The sequence below is a fragment of the Dermacentor andersoni genome, chromosome 6 (genome assembly GCF_023375885.2).
Source record: "Dermacentor andersoni chromosome 6, qqDerAnde1_hic_scaffold, whole genome shotgun sequence".
NCBI lineage: Eukaryota > Metazoa > Arthropoda > Arachnida > Ixodida > Ixodidae > Dermacentor > Dermacentor andersoni.
The window spans coordinates 49,376,610-49,400,655 of record NC_092819.1 but is presented as its reverse complement, the minus strand read 5'-3'; the positions used below and the strand labels follow the sequence as shown (position 1 = coordinate 49,400,655).

The window sequence follows — 24,046 nt, the reverse complement described above, 5'->3', positions numbered from 1 at the left end:
TCCTAATTTCGTCGCTCCACCTAGTTTTCTGTCGTCCTCGACTGCGTTTCCCTTCCCTTGGTACCCATTCTGTAACCCTATTGGTCCAACGGCTATCTAACCTGCACATGACCTGCCCAGCTCCATTTCTTTCTCTTAATGTCAATTAGAATGTCGGCTATACCCGTTTGCTCTCTGATCCAAACCGCTCTTTCTGTCTCTTAACCTTATGCCTAGCATTCTACGTTCCACCGCTCTTTGCGCGGTCCTTAACTTGGTCTCAAGCTTCTTTGTCAATCTCCAAGTCTCTGCCACGTATGTCAGCTCCGGTAAAATGCACTAATTAAACACCTTAATTTTCAATGATAATGGTAAGCTTCCAGTCAGGAGCTGACAATGTCTGCCATATACCGATCCAACCCATTTTTATTCTTCTATGAATTTTCTTCTCATGATCAGAGTTCCTGTGATTAGTTGACCTAGGTAAACGTACTCCTTCACAGACTCTATAGAGGCTCACTGGCGATCTTGAACTCTTGTTCCCTTGCCAATCTATTCATCATTATCTTTGTCTTCTGCACATTTATCTTCAACCCTACTCTCACACTCTCTCTGTTAAGGTCGCCAATCGTTTGTTGTAACTCGTCTGCAGTGTTGCTGAATAGAACAATGTCATCGGCAAACCGAAGGTTGCTGAGATATTCGCCGTCGATCCTTACTCCTAAGCCTTCCCAGTTTAATAGCTCGAACGCTTCTTTCAATTAAGCAGGCAGTGAATAGCATAGGAGAGATTGTGTCTCTCTGCCTGATCCCCTTCTTTATAGGTATCTTGCTACTTTTCTTGCGTAGAATTAAGGTGGCTGTGGAATCTCTGTAGATATTTTCCAAGGTATTTACGCAAGTGGTCTGTACTCCTGGATTACGCAATGCCTCTATGACTGCTGGTATCTCTACTGAATTCAATACCTTTTCGTAATCTATGAAAACCATATAGATAGGCTAATGTGACCAACTTTTAATAATAAATTCTAGTTCTGATTCTGACCTGCGGGTCAAGCGCGTAGGCTATTTATTCAAGAATCTTCGAAGGTTCCAGCGCAATCGCTGATGCTCGCGTGACTTCCAGAAAGTACGACACTATTCGCGTCACGCATATATACAGTCTCATTACACAACGTTCGGCGAAACCACAGAGAACAGACAGAGTCAACGATAACGTTCGAGTAAGATCCATATCATGCAGGCTTGTATAGCCCTGAGCGATAACCGTAAGTTGTTAGCGGGTGAAATGTGGTTCCCTCGGGAAAAGATGAACACGTACACGTGTCAATATCCTTATACAGCGTTGAACTGAAGGACACTGTTTCCCTGGTTTGCTGGAGTTCGTAATTGAGTCGTAATTATGTAATGTGACATGAAAACTTACGTATGCAGTCGCTAAAGAGGGAGATAGAGAGAGAAAAGATCGCAGAATTAGCGGAAAGGTATTATGACCCCCTGCGCTGTGACCTGAATACGCTAAGACTGACTCAAGGGCATCTGCGATCCCGCACACTTTATACGCGGTGTCGGATAAATCACTCCCACTTTGCAACGCGGTGGGCGGAGAGCGCGCGCCTCCAACACACCGCAGAGATACCGTTTCGATATAAGCGCTTGCATCGTCGTCGACGGTGTATTTATTTATTTTTTCTTTCTCTACCTTCGCCTTGTGTTCCTACACTCGCAGCTAGACACGCAAGCCCGTCAACATGCCGCGAACATGCAAACAGCGCGGGGCTTCGAATTTTTTTCGTTATATCGCGAGAGCGCCCACCGAGGGTCGTGAATCGCGGAATGCGGCCGCGGCGCCCGTAATTAAAGTGCAGCACGCGACGATGCGCTCGTAAAGTTTCGCGAAGAGAACGGACACGTTAGCGGCCCATCCCGATACCGGGAGCGTAGACAGTGCGGCCGCACATCGCTGCCTGTGTGGCATTGGGACTCGTTTTTTTTTTCTTTTTTTACAGTGCACCGAGTCGCCAACCGCTCCGCTTTAAATGGTATTATGCAGGCTCGCGCGTCGAGTCTGTGGAGTTCGTAAATTTGTCGCAATCAAGCGAGGCGTCGCGCCACGTTACTATCCGCATACATTCAACCGCGAGCACTTCCGAAGCTACCCCAATGCGTTGTTCCGTTTCCAGGTTCATCTTCCCTTGTAACCGTGGCTTAATTCAGGGTCCAAAACATATACACTTAGGATTACTCCATGCTTGTAAACCGGATAAACAGCTATATTACCCGTCGCACTTCCATGTGGTTACGGTTATAATGCGTTCTGGTCAGTTACGTCACCGTCTAATAGTTGTAAAAGGGAACGCAAACTGGCGACACAAGTGTACCACAGCTCCACTCACTTCATTTCATTCCATTTATTAATGTCTTGGAGCTATTAGGCTATCAGCAGAGTGGAAAATAACGTAAGACTGAAATGCATTAATATGTGCAGAAGCACTTGAATTCTACTCGCCGCAAACGAGTAAACAACACCAAGCAAGCCTCATAATGCTGAGTTAATATGCAAATGAAATACTAAGTATTGAAATTGTCATCGTGTCAGATGAGGTCGATGTGACCGCACCTTCTTTCTATACCGACAGCCTTTCACACCAAAAGAGATCAACGTTCTTGGCCGCCAAACGAATGCAAATGCAACGAACGTTTCGAGTAAGTAATTTGTCAGCCTAAATTGATCCAATATTTCTTACGAGCTTCGTACTGCGACCGCTAGACGGTACTTTTGGTGCTGCAATCGATCAGCGTCACCTTGTAAATCCACAGGTAAAGGCAACGAATAGATTTGTCTACGAGTTTGGCAAGCTTTCGTCGAGAAAAGCGCGTTCCACATCATTTCTTTGTGCTTCGTGGTTCGGGGGTGCCATTACGGCGAATTTCAGATTCCGCCATATATCGTCAAATTCTGTAATGGCGGCGTTCCGAGCCAATCGGAGAGGCCGCATGCGTAGCAGCCCTCTGTGCCAATCAGAGCCGACAAGATGGCCAATTCGACAGTGTCCAGAACGGCATTCCAGTTGCGTTTAGCGATTGCTTTCGTGCTGTGTCTTTAGTGTCATTTAAAAAAATGTACCTTCGCCCCCCCCCCCCCCTCCTTATATAGCTCGCCTCACTACGCAATTTTTGATAGCAGGGGTAACTCCAGACGCTTTCGAATGCGCCTATAGTAGCTGAATCTAGCCGACAGTTTTGTAAGTTACTTACCAAGTGTTGTTATTTATTAGGCCCCGTGCAATCGTCTTTGTTTTGCAATGTTCTTAAAAGCATCGAATGATAGGAAATGAATCACAAAACGAAAAATTAAAAATTAAGTTATGGGGTTTTGCATGCCATAACCACTTTCTGATTATGAGACACGCCGTAGTGGGGGACTCCGGAAATTTCGACCACCTGGGGTTCTTTAACGTGCACCTAAATCTAAGTACACGGGTGTTTTCGCATTTCGCCCCCATCGAAATGCGGCCGCCGTGGCCGGGATTCGATCCCGCGACCTCGTGCTCAGCAGCCTAACACCATAGCTCACAAAACGAAAGAAGCTACTTTTGCCCCACAATAGTGAATCGTTGGGCTAGTACGTTCGACATTTTGTGAAATGGGAAGCGCTGTAAAGTGGCACGGAAAGGCAGTCAGAGACAGCTCGTTCTCTAGCTTTCCGCACCTTTCCACCTTTCCGTACCTTCCGTACCTTTCCACCACCTTTCCAGCACCTTTCCGTACAACTTTAGCCCTCCTACTCGCGAAAAAGAAGCGTGGTCACAAAATCGTCCAAATCGACAACAGACAGAATCAACGATAACATTCGAGTAAGATCGAAATCATGCAGGCGCGTATAGCTCTGAGCGATAACCGTAAGTTGTCAGCGGGTGAAATGCGGTTCCCGCGGGAAAGGATCAACAAGTACACGTATCAATATCCTTATTCAGTGTTGAACTGAAGGACACTACTTCTCTTGGTTGCTGGAGTTTGTAATTTAGTCGTAATTATGTAACGTGTTCCCGTGTTCAGGCGAATCCATGTACTGGTGCCTGAACAGACATACTGGAAGCGCAGGCGAACAGATACTGCAGCACCTGATGTCCCTCTATAGCACTCGAAATATGAAACCTTGATCCGAAAGGTTAAAAAGGAAAAGAAGAGAGACGAGCAAAGAAAGGGTTAACTTTGCCGGGGCGCCACCAGGTGCCTCCACTCAGCGTGACGCACGCAGCGTATATTACGCGCGGCAAAACAAAGTCCAAGGACGGAAAAGCACACAGAGAGGGTCCGGCGCACGCGCGACTCGCGCATTTCAGAGGCGAATCACGACTCGATCACGCGGCAACGCATGCACATGCATACTAGTCGGCGCCGAGCGTGCTGCTCATTGTTTCCGGGGTTTTGGTTTGCGACCGCCGGCTTGCACGTCCGCTGGACGGAATCGCCATCGATTCTGGACGGCCCCATTGTGCTGGCACGGGCGCCTCGCGTATCCGAATCACTGCGCGCGCATTCGTATACCGTGAGGCGTTGAGAGGTGAATCAAAGAGGCTATACTACCCCTTTCTTTTCCTTTCTCTATTTCCTTCACCGGATGCGCGTGCATACAGCCCCAGTACTCTTGTATGCGCATGATTATAAACGACCCGGCGCGGCCGCCCTGGTGCTGCTTCCATCTGGAACTTCGTTTTGCTTTCCTCCCGCTAAAGACTGTGTGTCCGCTAGCCGGGAAGTCTAGTTGCGAAGCGCCCGCGGTGCATAAAGCCTGCGTTATACTGTGAATGCGCGTGTGCGTGTGGTGCTCACGCTGCAAGAATTCGTCGTGCGAGGCGGCGCGGTTCGTTGGAAGTAGAGCTGCGCGTTCGGCAGCGAGCCAGAATGAACGGACGAGCGACACTCACGAAGTCCCCGTTGCTTTTTGGACTCGCGCATTCAAGGCCGCGTAACTTTCATTGTGAGCTGTCGAAGGCCTGCCTATAGACTGAGAGAAATAAGGAACTGTGTACAATGCGCGTCCGACCTCACTTGTTGCCCCACAAAACGAAATATTTCTGTTTAAAGAAGAAGGAAAAAGAGGGGGAGAGAGAGAGAGACAGACAGAAGGAACGCCACGAAGGCTCAGCGGGATTTCTGTTGCTGAGAACGAGGTCGCAGGTTCGACACCACGGCCGCATTTCCACGGAAGGAAAATCTGCAGAAAAGAGACGCGTAAGGTCATCCGTTGGCTAGGACTACCGTTAAGAGTGGGAAAAAAAAAAAAAAACATGAGCTCGCGCATAGCTTTGTAAACTTCTCGAAGAGTAGTTCACTTTTCTACAGACTCATCGCTTTGGCCATGCAAAGTTTATACACCGTCTACGGAGAAAAGTTGTTAACAAGTGGAATCGGTAAATAGGTTGTTTGCTAGAAAGTCTGTAGACATTAGTCGACAAAGATTGCAAAGTCTTAATTAAGTCCAAAAGCTCTTCATAGACGATCTATAGACTTTAATCTTCCTAGGTGTCCCTCTTCGTTTGCCTCACTGAAAAAAAAAAAAAAGGGAAACTATGTAGGCTTTCTACAGAACTATAGGATGTCATATGAGGTAGGTAAGAACTACCACAAGACCATTTTACTTCATTATGGACACACTTCTTTATTTCTTTATTAATTTTTATTAATTTGCTGAGTCCTTTATTAGAAATGATGGCATGCAGCCTGTCATTGGTTGGGAATAGTGTTTAAACCATGCTGCTTCGCAGCGCTGAAGAACGTGAATATACAAGCCTCATTTTTGAACAGGAACAGCGGGATGTTCTGGCGACGACCTACCTCCGAAGAATGATCTTCAGACCTATACTAAATTGGGGTCCAACACCCTTCAGTTAAATTAAGCAATCGGGATCCCGGATTCATGTCCTTTGTGCCTTTGTGCAGAGAATAAGGTATACTCCAACACCACCATGCAGGGCGGGCAGCAGAGTAGCGTCAATCCCGCATCACTCTCATCTGTCATGAAACCTCTTCCCATTGTCTTCGGGCGGAAGGTGAGAAAAGCCCAGGTATTAGCGACTACCAAAAGAGCACGATAAAGACGTTTTAAAACAAATCAAACAGACAGGCGGGAGATAGGTCAAATTTTAAGGCAGGACTGCTGTAGAAGTGTCTGACACTTCAAATGTCAGAAGAGTCAGGTCCCCTCAAAACTTGATAATGTTGTGTGTTTTTTTAAAGACAGCGTAAGCTGTTATGGGGGCTGATTCCAATAGCCGTTTCGGTTGGCGATGCTGTTCGCCGCCACCGCCAGTGTCCGTCGCAGCTATGGGCAGGAATTAGAAGAAAAAAAATACCCAGTTCTCACCGGGATCGAACCCGTGCGCCCTGCGCCGGAGTCAGCTACTCCACCACTGAGCCACGCCAGCGCTTGCTAGCTAGCTGCGGAAACATGCCCTACACGCGCGTCCCAGCGTGCGAGAAGAAACGCGATGTGAGACGCGCGCCACGTAGCGTCGAAACGCTCACACTTTGCATTGCAGTTACATATCACTGCACCATGTGGCACGCCATGGAGCATTTGCATAGGTAGCGGTACAAGGTAAGCAGAGAAGACTCGAGAAGGAAAAAGAAGATTAAGGAGGTGTATACAAGACTGCCAGAATGAAAGACATACATAGAATACCTGATTAAATGAAGCAGGCTAGGTGTCTGCTTGTCGCCACCCGGTTTCAAATGGTATGCCAATAAATAATCATCATCATCATCATTCGCATCGTATCATGCCATTTATCACACGACTGGGTTGGTGTTAGCTGCCTAATTAACAATCAAAAAACGTCCTCCTCTGCCGGCCCAGACTGCCTGAACTCAAAAATTTTGAAGTGTACTAATGTATTTTCTGCTGTTATTTTGTCGCACATTTTCACTCAGTCATTACAGCAGTCTGTTCTTCCACACGACTGGTGCGTGGGAAAGGTGATTCCAGTTCATAAATCAGGTAACACACACTTACCCAGCAATTACAGGCCTATCTCACTAACAAGCATTTCATGTAAAATTCTTGAGCATATAATATATTCACATTTGGCTGAGTTTTTAGAATCAAACTCCTTTTTCAACCCCTGTCAACATGGTTTCGGTAAGTTCTTTTCCTGTGAAACACAGCTCTTAACATTTACTAACGATCTCTTTGCAATTTCTGATCTAGGTACTGACATTGACTGCGTATTTCTTGATTTTCACAAAGCCTTTGACTCTGTGACCCATGATTTACTTCTGCTTAAGCTGACTCAACTTAACTTGGACGCAAATGTACTCGAGTGGATAAAAAACTTTCTAACAGGACGCAGTTTGTAAACACTAATAACTGTAATTCTCGGTTTTCTAACGTACCAGCAGGTGTTCCTCAAGGGTCAGTCCTGGGTCCACTTCTCTTTCTAATCTATATTAACGATCTTCCGAACTGCGTTCTTTCCTCTTCCATAAAGCTTTTCGCGGATGACTGTGTTCTTTACCGTAAAATTACTAATCCTTCAGATTCCCAAGAGCTGCAGGACGACCTTAACCGCGTAATTGAGTGGTGTTCTAATTGGTGCATGCAAGTAAATTCAAATAAATGCAAGGCCATGCGTATATCTCGTAACACTGCCACGCACACCTACTTTATTAATGGTGCACCTGTGACGTCAGTTAGCTCTTACAGGTATCTCGGCCTTCACATATCAAATAACCTTTCTTGGCACTCGCATATTGACTATGTTACTAAAAACGCTAATAGCATGCTTGGTTACTTACGCCGTAATTTTAGCTCTGCCCCTTCTTCCCTGAAGCTAACTCTTTATAAAACTTTAGTTCGCTCCAAATTGGAGTATGCTTCAGCCATTTGGGATCCGACACAGTCTTCATTAGTTTCTACTCTTGAAAGTATTCAAAACCTCAGTGCACGCTTTGTCTTATCTAATTATTCTCGCTATGCAAGTATTTCTTCAATGAAACGAACTCTTAACTTACCTGATCTTTCGTCACGCCGCAAATCTTCCCGTCTCTCCCTTTTTCACAAAGTTTTTCACTTGAACCCCCTTTTAAAAGAGACCCTTCTTGCCCCTCCGTCTTATATTTCGGCCCGCACTGACCACAGCCTTCAAATCGGGGTGCCATTGTGCCGTACTAACCGGTACAGTGACTCATTCATCCCCACGACAAGCACGGACTGGAATCGCCTTCGCGCCTCAATCGCACTCATCACCGACCCTACTAACTTCAAGACCGCCGTTCAGAATGCCTTTTGTTAATATTTTTTTAAATACTTTTTGTTTGTATTTTTTACTGCATTACTTCTTGTTTTGACTCCACTCCTTTCTGTAACGCCTTCGGGCCTTGAAAGTACGTGAAATAAATAAATAAATAAATAAATAAATAAATAAATAAATAAATAAATAAATAGATGTGACATGCGCGTCGCGTAGCATCGGTATACGTGGAAACTCTAAATTGTAGTTGCGTTGTATTCAACCAAATGTCCGGACATGTAGCAGTTGCAAGTAGCATTTGGATGTTGCATGTAGCTGGACCTGATTAACTCGAACAGGCTAGGTGACTATTTGTCACCGCCCCGTTACAAAGGGCGTGCCAACATCGTATCGTGCCGCGTGTCAAGGTGTGTGACATGTGTGCCCCGTGGTCTAGATACCTACGTCTGTTTACTCTTCGGTACACGTTATGGCGCCTCCTCTCAAGGTATGAACCGCTGCTGAAGAAGCGAATCGTAGAGTTACGTGCGCAGCTGCAACCAGGCAACGTCGGGCTCAGCAGACCGCTGTGCAGAGGACAGCACAAGCCGCAGCTCGCCGTCGCCGGGCGAACAGTTCAGATCGTTTCATGGGCCCCAACCATCGTGGCTTACTTTATTTATTTCCAATAAGGTTTTCACTCAGTCACTCATTCACGTGAAGACGACGCAAAGAGGCTTCGCCGCGAGGACCCCCCAGTGCCTGCTGCCGCAAATGGAGCTCCTACGGAGCCGGTCCTCAAGCTTACGCTGCGACTGTGCCGCGCAGACCTGTGACAATTCTTTTGGCGCAAAGGCCAGATATGGTCAAAGATCGCGCCATGCACGTGGTGATGAGTCGTTAGTTAATTGTGTCCGACATGGAGAAATGAATCGCAAATTATAGATGCAGCATGGCTGTAAAAACAGCCTAAATATCAGTCGCTATAAGGAAGGAAGGAAAAAGTGGAGAAAGAAAGGTAGGGAGGTTAACCAGTTTCGCTTAACCGGTTTGCTACCCTACACATGGGAGAGGGATGGGGGAGATTAAAGATTAAAGATTTAATCTCAGTCGCTATAGATTGTGTAAAAGGTATATGTAACAAAATAATGACAACGGCTGGAGATGTGCGCTATCACCATAAAGGTTTCGTTACGTAGGGATGATGTAGTACCGGTGCCTCTGCAGGGCCCGTGAACGCAAGGGCTGGGAGGCAAGTGCTCTACAAGAATGCTATCGCAGCAGCAGCCTCGAATAAGAGAGTGTGCTATGAATCCATTGTTATGATAACTTGCAATGTACCAACATAATGTAAAAAATATCAATGCCACACCTTACTGCCAAGCAAAAAATAAAATACAACGGTCATATATGCCACCCGCAAAGCCTAATGCGTTGGGACTTCCTCGTGTGTATCTTGCTTTTGGGGCCGGATTTCTGAACGAACAAATGAATGAGCTTTGAGTTATCTTGTCACGTAGTGTCCTGTCTCCTATAGGCAGTTACCCCTCTCAGTACGCGGGCTTGAGAGCAGCGGAAATTCGTTACACGAGGGCCGCCGTCCGGCAGCCGCCACCTACCTGCACAGGCGCGGTAGATCACGTATACAGTGACTTCGAAACTTTGGACGAAGACTGTACGTATACGCCTAACTACAGTGACTACAGCTTACATGTAAACGCGCGGTAAAGGAACGTACGAGCCAGCCTATGTAATACAGGAACAAACAACGTGCACGGTAGCACCTTAACCGACTGACGACAGCTGGGCGTATCCAGGAAACAAAAGTAAATGTCGAACGGCCTGTCTGCTGCCGAAGTGTATACGCCGAACGTATGCAGTATACGCGCATAGCACTCTCGCATTGGTAAGTTACCAGTATGTAGTTCAAGACTGCGTCGCGCACGTTTAGCTATAGAGCAACACGGGCCAACGCGTGCGCACGCTTTCACTGGATCGCCGCGGAGGAAAGAAATATATATCAGCACGGCTAATGCAATCGATCCCCGCAGGCAGCAAAGCCCCGTCCCTTATCTCGCGGCCATCGACAACTACGCGGCAGACGCGCCTCGAATGATCCTTAATGGAGCACGACTGCATACCAAACACGGTCTCGCCGTCCCGATCGAACACGCGGTCGAAACTTGTGGAAAGGAGGAGGAAGCGAAAGTCGAGGAGGAGGAGGAGGAGGGACGGCTGCGGACAATTGGCATTACCACGCGACGTCCCGCTTTCGCCGCGCCGTTGGGCTTCTCCTTCGCTCAGCCGGCGCGGCCGATCGCCCCGGCGTGCCAAACGAAACCGAGGCACCGCATGATCGTTCTCGGGCGATCGGGGTCGCAGTGCTCACGGAACGAATGGAAGAAGACCGCTTTTTCGTTATGCGGATTCGGAACGCGCGCGTGTGTGTGTAAGGTTGACCGCTCTCGCTATTTCATTTCTTTACGTTTTTTTTTTTTTTTTTTTTTTTTTTTGTCGGGTCGGAGTGCCGTTGAAGGCGTGTTGCCGTATAGGCATCAAAAAATGTTGGGAGAGAGTTGGCCGGCCGAGATCTCACCCGCTTGGACGGAGGGATGCTACGGAAGAGGAGCCCGTCGAGTTTATATAAGACCGGAAGTGAGAGACGGATGTGTGCGAGCCGCAGTTAACGTATATGACAGCACGCCCTGAAAGAAAAGCGGAGGTATTAGTGACACGCTCCGCTCTCTGCGAACGCGGAATTAACCGGAGCGCGCCTTGTAGTTACGGTTACGGTTGCAGTAACGGGTATTTTTATATTTTTTTTTATAAGTGGCACAAGCGAAATCGTCGCAACCATTTATTCGGATAGTCTATAAAAAGTCAATAACTTTTGTTGTGTGTGAACAGCACGTGAACTTGTCACATTTTTGTCGACGAACGTCTACAGATTTCGTGCAATGAAACCACCCGTGTGTCCACGTCAGAACAAAACTTGAAAGGGAAAAGCTCAATATATATATATATACTTCATATGATCCTTATTTTTTGGTTTGACGATACCGAATTTTTAAACATCGCTTGTTTCAGATAGCACAATTCTAATTCTTGAACTGGATTACTTAAAGAGGTGGACATTACTCCAACGAGAATTCAAAATTTGTAATCGACTAATTAAGGAAATCTCACTCATTAGGCTTCTATTAATTACCTTACGGTACATGATGCAATTTTACGAATAGCAGCCGGCGTGTTTTCAAGGCATACAGACCTGGAACGAATTCTAAGGATGGCACCGGTCTCGAGATACACGCAGTCAAACTTGCAGTAAAAAAAAATGCAATGTTGTTCCACTTACTTTTATTGATCAAAGCGTCGTTTTATGCATTGAAGCACAAACAAAAAGTAACTGGACCGCCTGTCCCCCGCTTCGGGAATGAATATTTCGAAACTGGCGTTATTCAGATAATTCGCTTCAAGGGGATGCACCTTGAGAACTCGCCGGCTACAATTCGTAAATTACAGTGTGTGCGTGCCGTAAATTAACTAATTTAAAAATAATTATCGAATCTTGGATAATTAGGTTATTAAGCATTTCGATTTCTCGCGCAAGTAATATCTGTCTCTTTGAGTAATGTAGCGCAAGAACAAGAATTGTGCTATCTGCCAGAGGCGATTTTTTGAAAATTCTGTATGGTCCACAAAGAAAAAAAAAGAAGCACCTCGTATAGCTAAAATTCAAGTCTACAGAAAGGCCCTAGAATGGTGCGAAAGAAATCCATGCACTATATATAGAGGGTCTGTTCCCCTAGTTTTACGACATCAGTGCGCTTGTCTGTGTTTTAAGAAGAGTTGCGCCTGAGAAAGAACAAACGCAGGAAAAAAAACGAGGTAGGCTATCAACTGTAGACTAAAACTATCAACTGGGTTTGTTTGCGTCGAATCTGCATATATAGACAGTGTTCACACGTGACAAAAAAAAAGGAAGAGGGAGTGAGGAGGAACATACTCGTGCACCATGCAACTCGCCCAGCAAAACGTTCTTATAAACTAGCGCGCTCGCATGACGACGCGGCCGTTATAAGTAACAACCGACAGTTACCCCCCTCCCCCCCCCTCCCAGTCCCCGCGTATCCGTGGCTGCAAAACGTTCCCCCGTCTCGTTGAGCGCATTACAAGCGGCCAAGAAGACAGTGAAATGACCCTATCAAATTATACGCTCCGTGCGGTTCACGCGGTGCGGTACAGGGCAGCCGCATTCACGCGCGCAAGAAGAAAAGAGAAAGTCACGGAACACAACGGGGCATGCAAATGAGCACGCGTTCTGCAGCCGTCAGTCAACATTTCGCACTGCGGCTGGCAGGCAGGCGCCACCCAAGCAGTGGCAGCAGTGGCCGTTTCCTCGTGCAGGTCGATCGCGGGGTGACGACCCGACCTTGTCTCCCGCGGAACAGGCGGGCGGGGAGGGGAGAGCCGTGCACTCCGCAAGGGGCTTCCGCGTGAATCGGTGGCTTCGCCGACACGTTCCAGCGTAACGCCGACCCCCCCTCCGACCGGAGATATACGGAGATATACGTGCAGTGCGACGGGAAATGCGCGAATCCCGTTTCACAGGATCCGATTTCGCTCGCCATTTCGCACGCGCGGCATTCGCGAGTTGCCGCGCGGTCGGTCCGTTCGTGCGACACATTTGGGCATCGATATCCGTGTTTGGTTTATCCGGACTACGTGGCGTCTGCCGCAGGCGCAATCGTGTCGTCGCGTTCGTGTTGTTTTTCTTGTCGCGGCAAAGTTGTCAGAAAAGCAAGACCGGCTGTCCCCATCGTTGAGACTTAACCGAACCTAACCAACCTAATCAGGGGCAACTTAGTTAACCTTCCTGCCCTTCCTCCTTTTTTTTCACTCTCTCTCTCTCCAGTCCAGGCCATCTTCCGAGCCTCGGGTGCGCGCTTCACTGGCCAGGGCTGGATTCCCGCGTCACGCGCCACCGGCGGTAGTTCCTCCAGTGGCCACCGAGAGGCGCCCCGCACCATCCCAGGAATCAAACGCGAATTCCGCGACCCGTAAAGCCATCGTGCCGTAGTCGTGTCGTCATCGTCAAGCCGACGTTATCGTCAGGCCACGCCCACTCAGCCTCGTGCTCCGCCTTGTCGCAAGGCGAACAGAAAGCAAACTTCGCCGCCGTCAGTGGGATTCGACCGCACGTTTGTATACGGCCCATGTGCAAGTGTGAGCTGGATGCGCCAACCGCGGCGATTACGCGTATCCTTGGCACCTGGCGAAATTGTGCGCGTGGTATTGTGCGCGTGGTAAATTGTGCGCGTGGTCACACAGCCTCTTGACGGGGGTGGCGTCTGCGCAAATTCCCGTGCTTACATTGCGGAGGTTACAGGCCTAAGTCACATCAGACATTATCACTCTAGCAGGCGAGGACGACGTCGTGTGCATTACAAATCGGAAGTTAGTTATTGTGAAGACTGTGGCGGCATGTTTGTCGTGAGAATGCGCTGTCGCCACACAAAATGTGTTCAATGCCGGAGCAATTGCTCAAGACCGCAATTTCTTTCGTTCTTGACACTTCCACATCCAGCCTGCTTAACAGGTAGCTTTAATAGCTGGCTTGACGACGACAACGCCTAACACAACAAAGACTGCACGACGGCGCGCCGATGATAGGGCTGTTCCTACGGAAACTAATTAAGGGCAAACCATGTCGAAGCCGCAAAACCTGCTGATTGCCTCCAGTACCCACTCTAATGTTGCTGTGGCCGCCGAGTTCACCTTTAAGAGATTATTTACACAGCGAGTTGATGAGTGAGTGGACGATCATATGTACTGATAGGAGAGAAAGAGGGGGGGGGGGGGGCGGGAGGGGGGGAGGAGGCAGGAGGGAGGGAGGGGGAAAGGCAGGGAGGTTAACCAGACTGAGTCCAGTTTGCTAACCCACAGGTGGGTAGGGGGATGGGGGAGTAAAAGAAAGAGTGATCACATAAAAGCTATGGAGCTGCCTCCGCTGCATGCACCTATCATACATAGACTTTGATGAGCCTCTTGAAAGTCGTTAATTTCCCCAAGGCGCCCGAGTGCGCGCTGTCTTCGAACGTGCTAATTCGTTCTCCCCGATGGCGTTGTCCGTATGTGACACGCCACCTCTGCCGCCGGCTCACTGCACGCAACTGATCGACATACATGCGAGCGTCACCCATATCGGCGGCCGCAACGATGATTACCGCTTTCACGCACGATCGCCGCGGCATATTCGTGCTGCTACACACAGCGACGGGACAGCCAGCGCGGCGACGCTAATTTATGCCGCTCCTTCCGCGGCGGACACTACTCGCACCTCCGCTCGAACAGCGCGCGGATCTGCCGCGTTAAAACGACCTCGATCCTTTCTTACTACGTGTTATTATTTTGCTTGCTTGCAGTTTTGGCTCTGGCGTTTGTCAAGACTGGCGTCGCGTATGAAGGCAAGAGTCTACGGTATGCCGGCCGCTCGAGTCACCAGCAAAGAGGCCCGCGGCATCTGTCCGCGCCGCCGACGGCGACGGACGATGAAGAGCGACGGACGCGTTGTGCGGTTCGCATCAAAGCAGCAGCAGCTTCGGCCGGTATGCGTGTGCGGGTCCCTACAGCTGCGCGTCGTCCGTCTCGGGGGTCCCGGATGTCTCGAACGTGTGCTTCTCCGGTGACACGTCACTCTCGAACCGTTTTTCTCGGGGTGATCGTCGTGCCTCTCGGTACAGCGTTGAAAAGAGGAGACAAGTAATAAGTACGAAGGACGAGTCGGTATGGTGTGTCCCACTGAAGTCTAGCGCGCGTCGAGACTGCTGCCGCTTCCGGGTTTTGTTGGGGGGAGGGGGGGGGGGGCATAAACTCGTGGCTCCGCGGTTGCCACCTGGGACAGTGTGCAACGTCGTCAGGGTAACTCTAATGCGTCGGTACTTTTTTTTTTATCTCTCTTTTCGCGGTTTGAAGGTCTGACCCTTCTTCGTATTCTGTATACCCTCATTTCTTTCCTCGACTTTCGACACGGCTGACAAATAACGCGTGTGTAGGCGCAATGCGTCTCATGGCACGACGCGGATTCAGGACGCGATTATGTACTAACGAGCGCTCTAAGATGACAATGGCGCGAACATGGCAAATATCACGTGACCTTTTGCGTTCTCTCGCAATTGTTTACCATTTTATAGGCTGACCATACAAATTTGCTTCTATTAGTGAAGCTGACAGATAAAAAGTACGGAGTTAAAGTCACTTTGTTTCCAGAATGAATATTAAGGTCAGTCAATTAATCACGATCAGGCCCTTTTCATAATCGTAAAGTTATAGCTAGCTCGCGAGGCAGTTTGCCAAGCAAACGGCAACACAGTCAGTTTTGCAGTTCGTAAATATACGAGCATAATTTGCTTGTCTTGTGACATTGTATAAGTGTATAGCATCGCTCGTGATAAAATCATGCGCAAGAAGCAAGCTATAGCATGCACAGATGTAGCACATTGTCTTCATTTGAACCATGACAGGCTGGGCAAATAAGCAATGCAATGGAACGCACTTGTGAATTTGTAAAATAGTGAGTTGAACGCTTAAGATACAGTTTGGTTGGGATATTAAGGCACGACGTAAGCTTCCCGACATGTTCACCTGTATACGAAGTTGAAAAATGCGACGGCGAAACGCTCATTTGTTCAAGCAACTTCTACGGAGGTATTGATTATATTGATTATCTAAGACGAAGGATCAACGAAAGTGCAAAAGGGTGAGAAGAAAAGAGTAAGAAAAGGATTACGGAGATATACTTAACGGCTGACAAAAGTTTCGAAAGTTTCGCCTCGGCGACGGAAAGCAAATTGTTACTCGACTGAGAAGCAACTTTCGGTAAGCTTCGTCAGCCTGTCCGATACGAATGAAGTACAAAGAACACAAACAACGTAACACACTAACAATCTTAGTTTCAGCAGTAATAAACACGTGTTTGCCTCTCAGTCATTACAGTGCTGTACCAAGAAGCCCAACACTTCCATTTCGTGTACGTTCTTGCATGATTAGTTAAGCTACGTGCAACCGGTGGCGTAAGCTTGGTCGCATTTGTTGTCGTTTTTTTTTTTTTTTTGACCGGAAAATGGTGGAAGACGAAGACCTCGCCATAAAACACCACTGCACTCATAATGTGGTTTATATCAAAGGTATGTAGACCATCTTTCCGCGTATGACCTGAGCCATCTCTTTTCTCCACACTGCGGGAGCTGCATGACTGTGGGAACTTTCTGGCGCACCAGTTCATCATAGCGCGAGAACAACTTACTCGGCGTTCCCAGGAGGGACGTTACGCATACAGTCGCAGTAACGTTTGTAAACGAAACTCGTTCGCTAATGCGCAACGTGCGGTCTGCGGGGCTTTTAAACAAATGCTCGCGTTACGTCGAAGCCTATGTATCACTGCACCATCAATACATATACAGTAGGCGCGTATGCCTACAAGCCAGCGCTTACATGCCAGTGCTCATAAACCAGGACATGTAAGATAAGGCTTATAAGTTAGCTTGTCAGCCTTAGAGCGCGCCGAATGGCGCGTATCTTCTTTACAAGTAGTAGTAGAAGAAGAAGAAAACAGGATTCTAGCGGTGCCATCGACCGTAGGGCTAACCTATAAGATTCGCCGCCTGAGGCTCTCTAAATATGCCCTGAAATATTGGAGCAAGGAAGTCTCACGGCGTTTTGCTGTGGCACGGCAAGGAACCGAACCTACGACCTCTTACCCAGCCGTCTTCGCGGACACGCGCCTTCGCCTCGTGCAGGTGTAAAAACGAAAGGAAGAAAGTGACCGCGCAACAAGGAAATGTGGCTACAAGAGCACGCATCAATTCGCTCATCGCGCTCGATTATACACTGCGGGTACCGTATAATTAACAATATGGATCGGGAGGTCGAAACTGGGTCGACCAATGCACACAGCCCCGAGTGGAATGAGTTCAACTCGGTTATTTAGCTGTAAAACATAAGCGAGAAACTTTTTTTTTTTTTGTTCTCACGTCACCACCATCTCGTCCGCATTCTCGTCGACCTCGCGTTGGCGTGAACTGGCTCGCGTATAAAGGAACGAAAAAAAAAGAAATAATAATTTCGGCAAACGCAACGAGACACCTGCAAACAAAACCAGGAATGACTTTCCTGAGCGCGCATCCTTTGCTATAGGGCGAGCTTATGTAACGCCGTCGGCGGATGCAGAAGCATGAGATGGATGACTTCCGTCCGCGTTACTCAGGTAAAAACCTCGAGCAATGCAAAGGCGTGGGTCGGTACGGTATATTGAATGAGAGAGAGAGAGAGAGAGAGGATGTTAACCAGTAGAGAGTTCGGTTCGCTACCCTGGACTGCGCGAAAGGGGGAATAGAAAGAAGGGAGAGAACGAAGGCAGTGTGATCACCATGGCGATACGAGAATGACTTTGCGTTCGTTTTCCTCGCAGTCGAATAATTTCCATCAAGAGCAGACGAACACCATCTGGTGGGCATAAACGTATAAAAATACCAAAATAAACTAAGTGTGAAACGAAATGCCGCTCCGAGGATTGATTGCTTCGATTTGCAGCCCGTATGCGATACTGTGTGAAGACTTGAAGGCAAGCGTGTAAAGATGCGCGAGCTAATTAACACCATGGTCGTGGCGTGGATGGATGAGCCCGCAATTAACTGCTGCTAATTTTCGTTACGTCGTGCGATGGCGCGGTTAAATCACCGAGCTCAACACCAGGCGGCATAGTTTACCGTTGCCTCCACCTGTAAGTTAGTGATACGCATAATTAGACACCTGGTGTAAGTCGACGAGCACCATGAGTATTATAATATATAGCTGCTTGTGTAATCAGGGTAATGGTTATGCAATCGTGTAGCTGAACTCACTTTTTATTTTTATTTTTTTTCTAATGTGACATCCGGAGGAGAACAGGTCAAAGCTTCAGGCGCATACGCTGGAGACGCCAGATGAATTGGAATGTTCATCACTGTCTCAGAGACGGTCTCTATAAGCACGGCTGACTTCAGACACCGCAGTATAGCCATCTTGCGGATTTCTATTACGGCAGTGCACGTGTGTGACGCCACACTACCGAAATCTTGCTTTTAGTGATAGGCTTTTTGTCCTTTAAGGTATTGGTAGCAGCATTAACGGTAGTAAAATCGGCGATGATGATCATGGTCACGAGGAGGGAAGGAGCGAGGACGGTATGGTGGTAGCGGTGGTTGGGGGGGAGGGGGGGTGATGATAATGAAAGGGGTGGCCACTTTAAGCGGTCACTCAGGCTCGGCGCTTCAGCCACTTCCGGTGGCCAAAGACTAAGTGTTTATAGCATAGTAGCAGCGTAGAATAAGTAACGTGCGCTAACCAGTTGCCCCACTGGGGATTTTGGCAGCAGCACGTAGCGGCGGCGTCGAACGAGATTTCGGTGCGAGAGGAAGGGGGTGGGCCGGCGGGCCGGGCCGCGCTGCTTCTCACCTGAAGACCACGTTGGCGGGATTGAGGCTGGCCGTGCCGGGCTCGTTGGTGAGAACCTCGGCGCGGAATCCCCGCTCGTCGGCCACGTAGTTGACCCGTCGGCTGCGGCCGTCGGCCGTGCGCAGCGTGTAGAACCCCGTCACGCGTCCCGTCACGTCCGCCGTCTCCGAGCGGCCGTGCGACGAGCCGTCCCGCGGGTCGGTCGCCGTGTAGCTGAACGAGTAGGGCCGCCGGGGGGCAGCCACGGCCACGGGCGCTTCCTCCTGTTTTGAGGGGTGTGGGGTGGGGGGGAGGGGGGAGGGAAGGGGGCAGTGCGCGACGGTCACAGTGGCACGCGTTTCAACGCAGGCCAAACGACACGGACTGTATAAGAGACAACACGCGGCTCTGTCTTGCAACGGCTGGTCTTGTTTCCAGTTTTTCACCGCCGTTTACTTCTACCGCTCGAAACGTCACGGGGCACGTGTAGTACATTGCTATGTAGGCGCGCACAACCAAAATCCGCAGATTGGATTGGAAAAACTTTAATAGAAGTCCTGCAGGACGCACGTCAGCGCGCAGTGGGCGCAGAATCCACAAGCAGATATAGTGTCTGCTTGTGGTTTCGTCGGCTGGGAATTCATAAAACGCAGTTCCTGTGAAGGAGTAGGAGGAGGAGAAGGAAACAAAGGGAGAAGGCAGGGATGCTAAACAAAAATGCGTCCGGTTGGCTACCCTACTCTGGGGGACGGGAAAGAAGGAATAGAAAGATAAGATAGAGAGGGGGAGGAAAGCCGGGTGAGCTCGCGTACGCATGCGGTGGGCCTGAGCAAGAATACCTACATCGCAGCGGAGCTGCTTAGCGCAGTACTTGAATCCGAGATGCTGCGTCTGTGCCTTTCTGAGGAAACTATAGGTAACCGGCGCTCTTTGCCTTGAATGACAGTAACAACCACGTAGGCTTAAGTGCTTTGGTTATATTTCCTTAGTTAGGTCTGAAGGTAAACATTAACGGTGTTAAAGTTCATAGGGGGGAGTGTGCTCTTACCACTAGCGACAAGCGTCATGTTATATTCGCTGTAAAGTGACATTTAGTGCCGCCACTTACCTCTGGTGAAGTTTACTTCGATTGAGGTTTAACTTATGCCTGACATATTCAATGCATCAAAACTCGGCCGGATATCGCCATGATTTAAGGTAAATAGCGTTGGTCAACTATACTAGCTCTGTGAAAATGGGCGCTCTTTTAAATGTTAGCATGGCGTTACCTTTCTACCGTTACCAATACCGCCGACTGTACACGTGCTGTGTAGGACGCGCATGCGCGCTTTGGAGGAAGCGGTAGCCGATTGTTGCAAAATTATAATGGTATGCTAAAATACTCAAATAACAAACATATCCAGCTACGCCACTGAGCGGGACACCACCTTCGGTCGGTCGGCTCGGTAGTATTTTAAAGCAGCATTCAACTCGTACTTCGATGATAGGCGAGTTAATTATGATTGTGATAAAGCTTTATTCAGGTGGATTGGCGAAGAGGTGGAGGGAGGGGTGCCATAGGCGTTGATGAATCAGATGTCCGCAGGACCAGCTATGAAGACATGCTCCCACGTAGTTAACGCTGAAAGCCATAGTAAATATAGAGAGCTGCAGGGGTCATTTTGAATGATTGTGGCCAGAGGAAAAAGGCAACTGCCGGGCCTTGAACAGCGCAGCAGATCCCAGTATTCGGTTCGCTATTCAACGGAAGACGGAACGACACTTGAGGCAGGGCGCGTAAGGGTACTCTGCGTCCCATACTACGAAGTCACTTGAAATAGCACCTGTACTGGTCGCCTCTCATGCCATGCCATTTTCAACTACTGTCAACGCTCTACGTTCGTGAGTCAGAGATTGCGCATCACTTCGAAACGGAGGTGAAACCTATTCAACTACGATGAACCGTTCCAGGGGTACTGCGTTCGTTGGAAGTGTGCGTTTCCCTTTCCTTTTAGGGTAGCTGGACGACGCTCTGGACGTTTGGGCCCGTGTGACGGGCGTGGCCGGCGGCGGAGGAGGAGGCCAGGTCAAGCCGTCTTTGGCGGACAGGACACAGTCTGTCGTTTGCTCGGTGTCCCCAGCCACAGTTGGCGCAGCGGACCCGGCGCTGGTCGCAGAACATCACCGGGTGAGGCCCGCCGCATCGCAAGCACCTCTGGTTGAACGGGCAGTGCCTGGAGACGTGGCCCACCCTCTGGCACTCATAGCACTGCGGCACTTCGGGCCTGTACTCCTCCACTTCGCGGTCGACCGCGTCCAGGGTGACTTGGCGAGGTCGCTGCTCGTTGGGCATGAACACGAGCACGACTCTGTCCGTCGGCTGCGCGTTGTCTTGCGACGACACGACGGAGGCGGCGGCCTGGCCGTCCCGCGCGCGGGTCTTGACGCGCCGCGCCTGGACGACGCCCTGGGAGCTGAGCTGGTCGGCGACCTCTTCGTCCGTGTACCACTTGGTGACGCCCCGGATGAGACCCACGTTGTGCTGGTCGCTCCTGGGCACCTGAACGTCGACGGCGACTCCGCAGACCGTCTCGGTCTTGAGTAGTCTCCTGGCGGCGCTCGCGGAGCCGACTTCGACGAGGATACCGCCGCGGGCCGTGAGACGAGAGCTGATCAATCCGTGACCGACTATGTCGCACGTGGACCTGTGGAACCCGTTCACCGTGAAGGTTTCGATGCCCTGGCGAGACTTTGGCTGCACGAGCATCAGAAGCCCTCTCTGCGGGCGACGATTTTGCGTAGTTGAGACGGGACCGTCCGACGACGCCGGCGTGGTCGCGGGTCGAATGTTGTTTGACACTTGTTCCTTGTAGCGGCCCGTCGTATGTCTGGAAAACGAAGCTCTTCCGCTGCCCCGTCCAGCCGCGGAACTCTGTCGGTGGACTTGATCATAGCTGTTGTACAGGTACGGCAAGTACGGCTTTGCGACTTCCTGACGGCCGATTTCTTCTGTTCTGGCGCCACTTCTCTGAGAATTGAGACCAGCAGGGGCTTCGTTGCAGCCCGCACGGCGGATGAGGCTTCTTGGGCGAAACAACGACATTGGTCAGCATTCGGCGAAGTCCAGCACGAGACACAAATTGAAAAAAGCTGCTGTTACGTGCAGCGCGAGCCCTACGATGCGCCGTTGAAGCATTGTTAAGCGTAGATTCTGGAGTGCGCTGCGAAGTGACTCCACGTAAAGAAGTGCGAGTTTGCCGGACGTCCTTTGAACTCTTGGATGTGGATTACCCTTCGCGGTAAAGTTTTCGCAATCCTCTTGCTGAATATGGAAATAGTGAAAAACTCATTTACCAACTAAAGGGCAGTACGGTGTCAGTTTTGGCTGCAACAGCTGACTCCGGCTGAACTCGACGTTTCCTAATCAGATGGCGAGGCATTGTTCAAAGCAAGACATAACGTAGTAGCGACGGACAGCTTTATGTTACTAGCCGGCAATTCGTCATCATAGCTGCTATTCTAGTGCCCGATCTCGCTCCCAACTGGATCGTATTTCAGTGAACCATGCGAACTTGCCCTTGTTCTTTGGCAGTGCCAACGTCTCCTGATCGGTTGAGACCTCTGACAGACGTTACCTATATACAGCACTAGTTGCTACATGTGCATTTTTCACAAATTTCGGATATTATCCCTTAATTGCACACGCACAGGCGTGCGGGCGGGATACTTTGATGATCTGAGAGGAGGAGGGAAGGCCGAGACAGTGTCTGTGGTCTATTATATTACGCGGTGGGGCGAGAGGAGAGAGCGAAAGAAAAGAATGAAGCTGAGAAGGGATGATGTAGCAGTGAAAATCGGCTATGTGCCGTGCATCCAATGCACGGTATGCGGAATGTAAACATACTATGACTGCATGATAGTGTTTACGTGGACTGCTTGCTACATGGCTTGGTAACAAAGACACTGTTTTCTGACTGCTTGTCTTTTCCGTCTGCACAAGATGGGCTCGCACAAACACGTTGCACATAGGCACACTATTCGTACCTGCTGGTGCTTTCAGAGAAAGAGATTTAAGAATATGGTAGTAAAAACACAATCCGATAGGTTTATTTAAGGTACCTTTCTCGGGGGAAAGGAATTAGAGGATACGAGGACCAAAGATGTGAAAAGTGTGGTATGCGAGATTACGAAGCATTGCTGAAGCCTATCAAGCAAGTTTGATGACGCCAAGAAGTGCAACTGTGCAACTGTGCAACTGTTTCCTTTAGTCTTCTGAGAGAAAAATGGGAGAGGAAGGTGCGGGAACGAATATTGGCTTCCCTGGTAAAGGGGGGAGACGGAAAAGTAGGAGAAACCAGAAGAAAAGGAAAGAAAATGTAAGAGAGACTCAAAGAACTGACCACCTACACACGGTGAGGTGCCTGACGAGATTCACAGCCCTGAGCGCCCACTTTCACCCCTGACAACAGACCACTCGTCAAACCATTTGTGAAACGCGGCGCATGCAGCTTCAGTGACCGAACAATTTCTTTCTTTCTTTCTTTCTTTCTTTCTTTCTTTCTTTCTTTCTTTCTTTCTTTCTTTCTTTCTTTCTTTCTTTCTTTCTTTCTTTTTTCTTTCTTTCTTTCTTTCTTTCTTTCTTTTAGCTCATTTAAGCTTTACGTGAACAGTTCGACTAAGCAAGGAGTAGCCGACATCGTACGTGATGCCAAACCCTCCTACACACAAGTAATTAATAAAAAAATTAATATCTTTAGAGCCATCTTTTCGACAAGGACACATTCCTCAGTCAGGATTGACTTGGTTTATAAGTAAAGAAACCAGCGCGAATTAAAACCAGGACAACAAAGATACACAGGACGATATGCGCTTGTCCTGGTTTTACATCGCGCTGTCTTTTTTTTTTTTTTAGCAATGGATCAGCCCCAACTAGCTCGAGTTCGGACTCCTTTAAATTAGTTTATAAAGCAATTGTTTCCCTAAAAGTCGAGCGCCTTTGTCAAAAAGTTGCTTCCAGCGACATCCCTTGCTCTGCAACCGTCGATCAATTCAAGTCTCCATCGTCCTCTGAACATCTGCGTTGTTGCTTGAAGTTTGTCCATCCGCACCGACTTCGTGGACACATGCACGAGCCAAGATTTCCGTCTCCTCGACAAAGGGCGATCGGTCATTCACCGGCATGCGGGTGAGCTGTGCACCTCGAGGGATTTTGGCACGATATCCCTGCGTCCGAAACTTGAAACGCGGACCCGTACTCGCCTAGACCTTGTCGATATTGTTACTTCTGAGCTCATTTCTCGCCGCCTCCCGTATTTTACACACGAGGAAGTGAAAAAAATAAAATAAAAAAAATATAAGAGAGAGAGAGAGAGAGAGAGCAT

General features: G+C 49.0%; 1 protein-coding gene across 4 annotated transcripts in view; it reads right to left on the bottom strand.

Moving 5' to 3' along the window:
• The window catches only part of LOC126523065 (uncharacterized), a 104,775-nt gene that overhangs the window by 13,577 nt on the left and 67,152 nt on the right, over window positions 1-24,046 (bottom strand). For all 4 annotated transcript variants that reach the window (XM_072288728.1, XM_072288725.1, XM_072288726.1 and 1 more), the window contains exon 3: window positions 18,708-18,970. In XM_072288728.1, coding sequence (XP_072144829.1) covers window positions 18,708-18,970 — 263 coding nt within the window. The remainder of the gene's footprint in view (window positions 1-18,707; window positions 18,971-24,046) is intronic.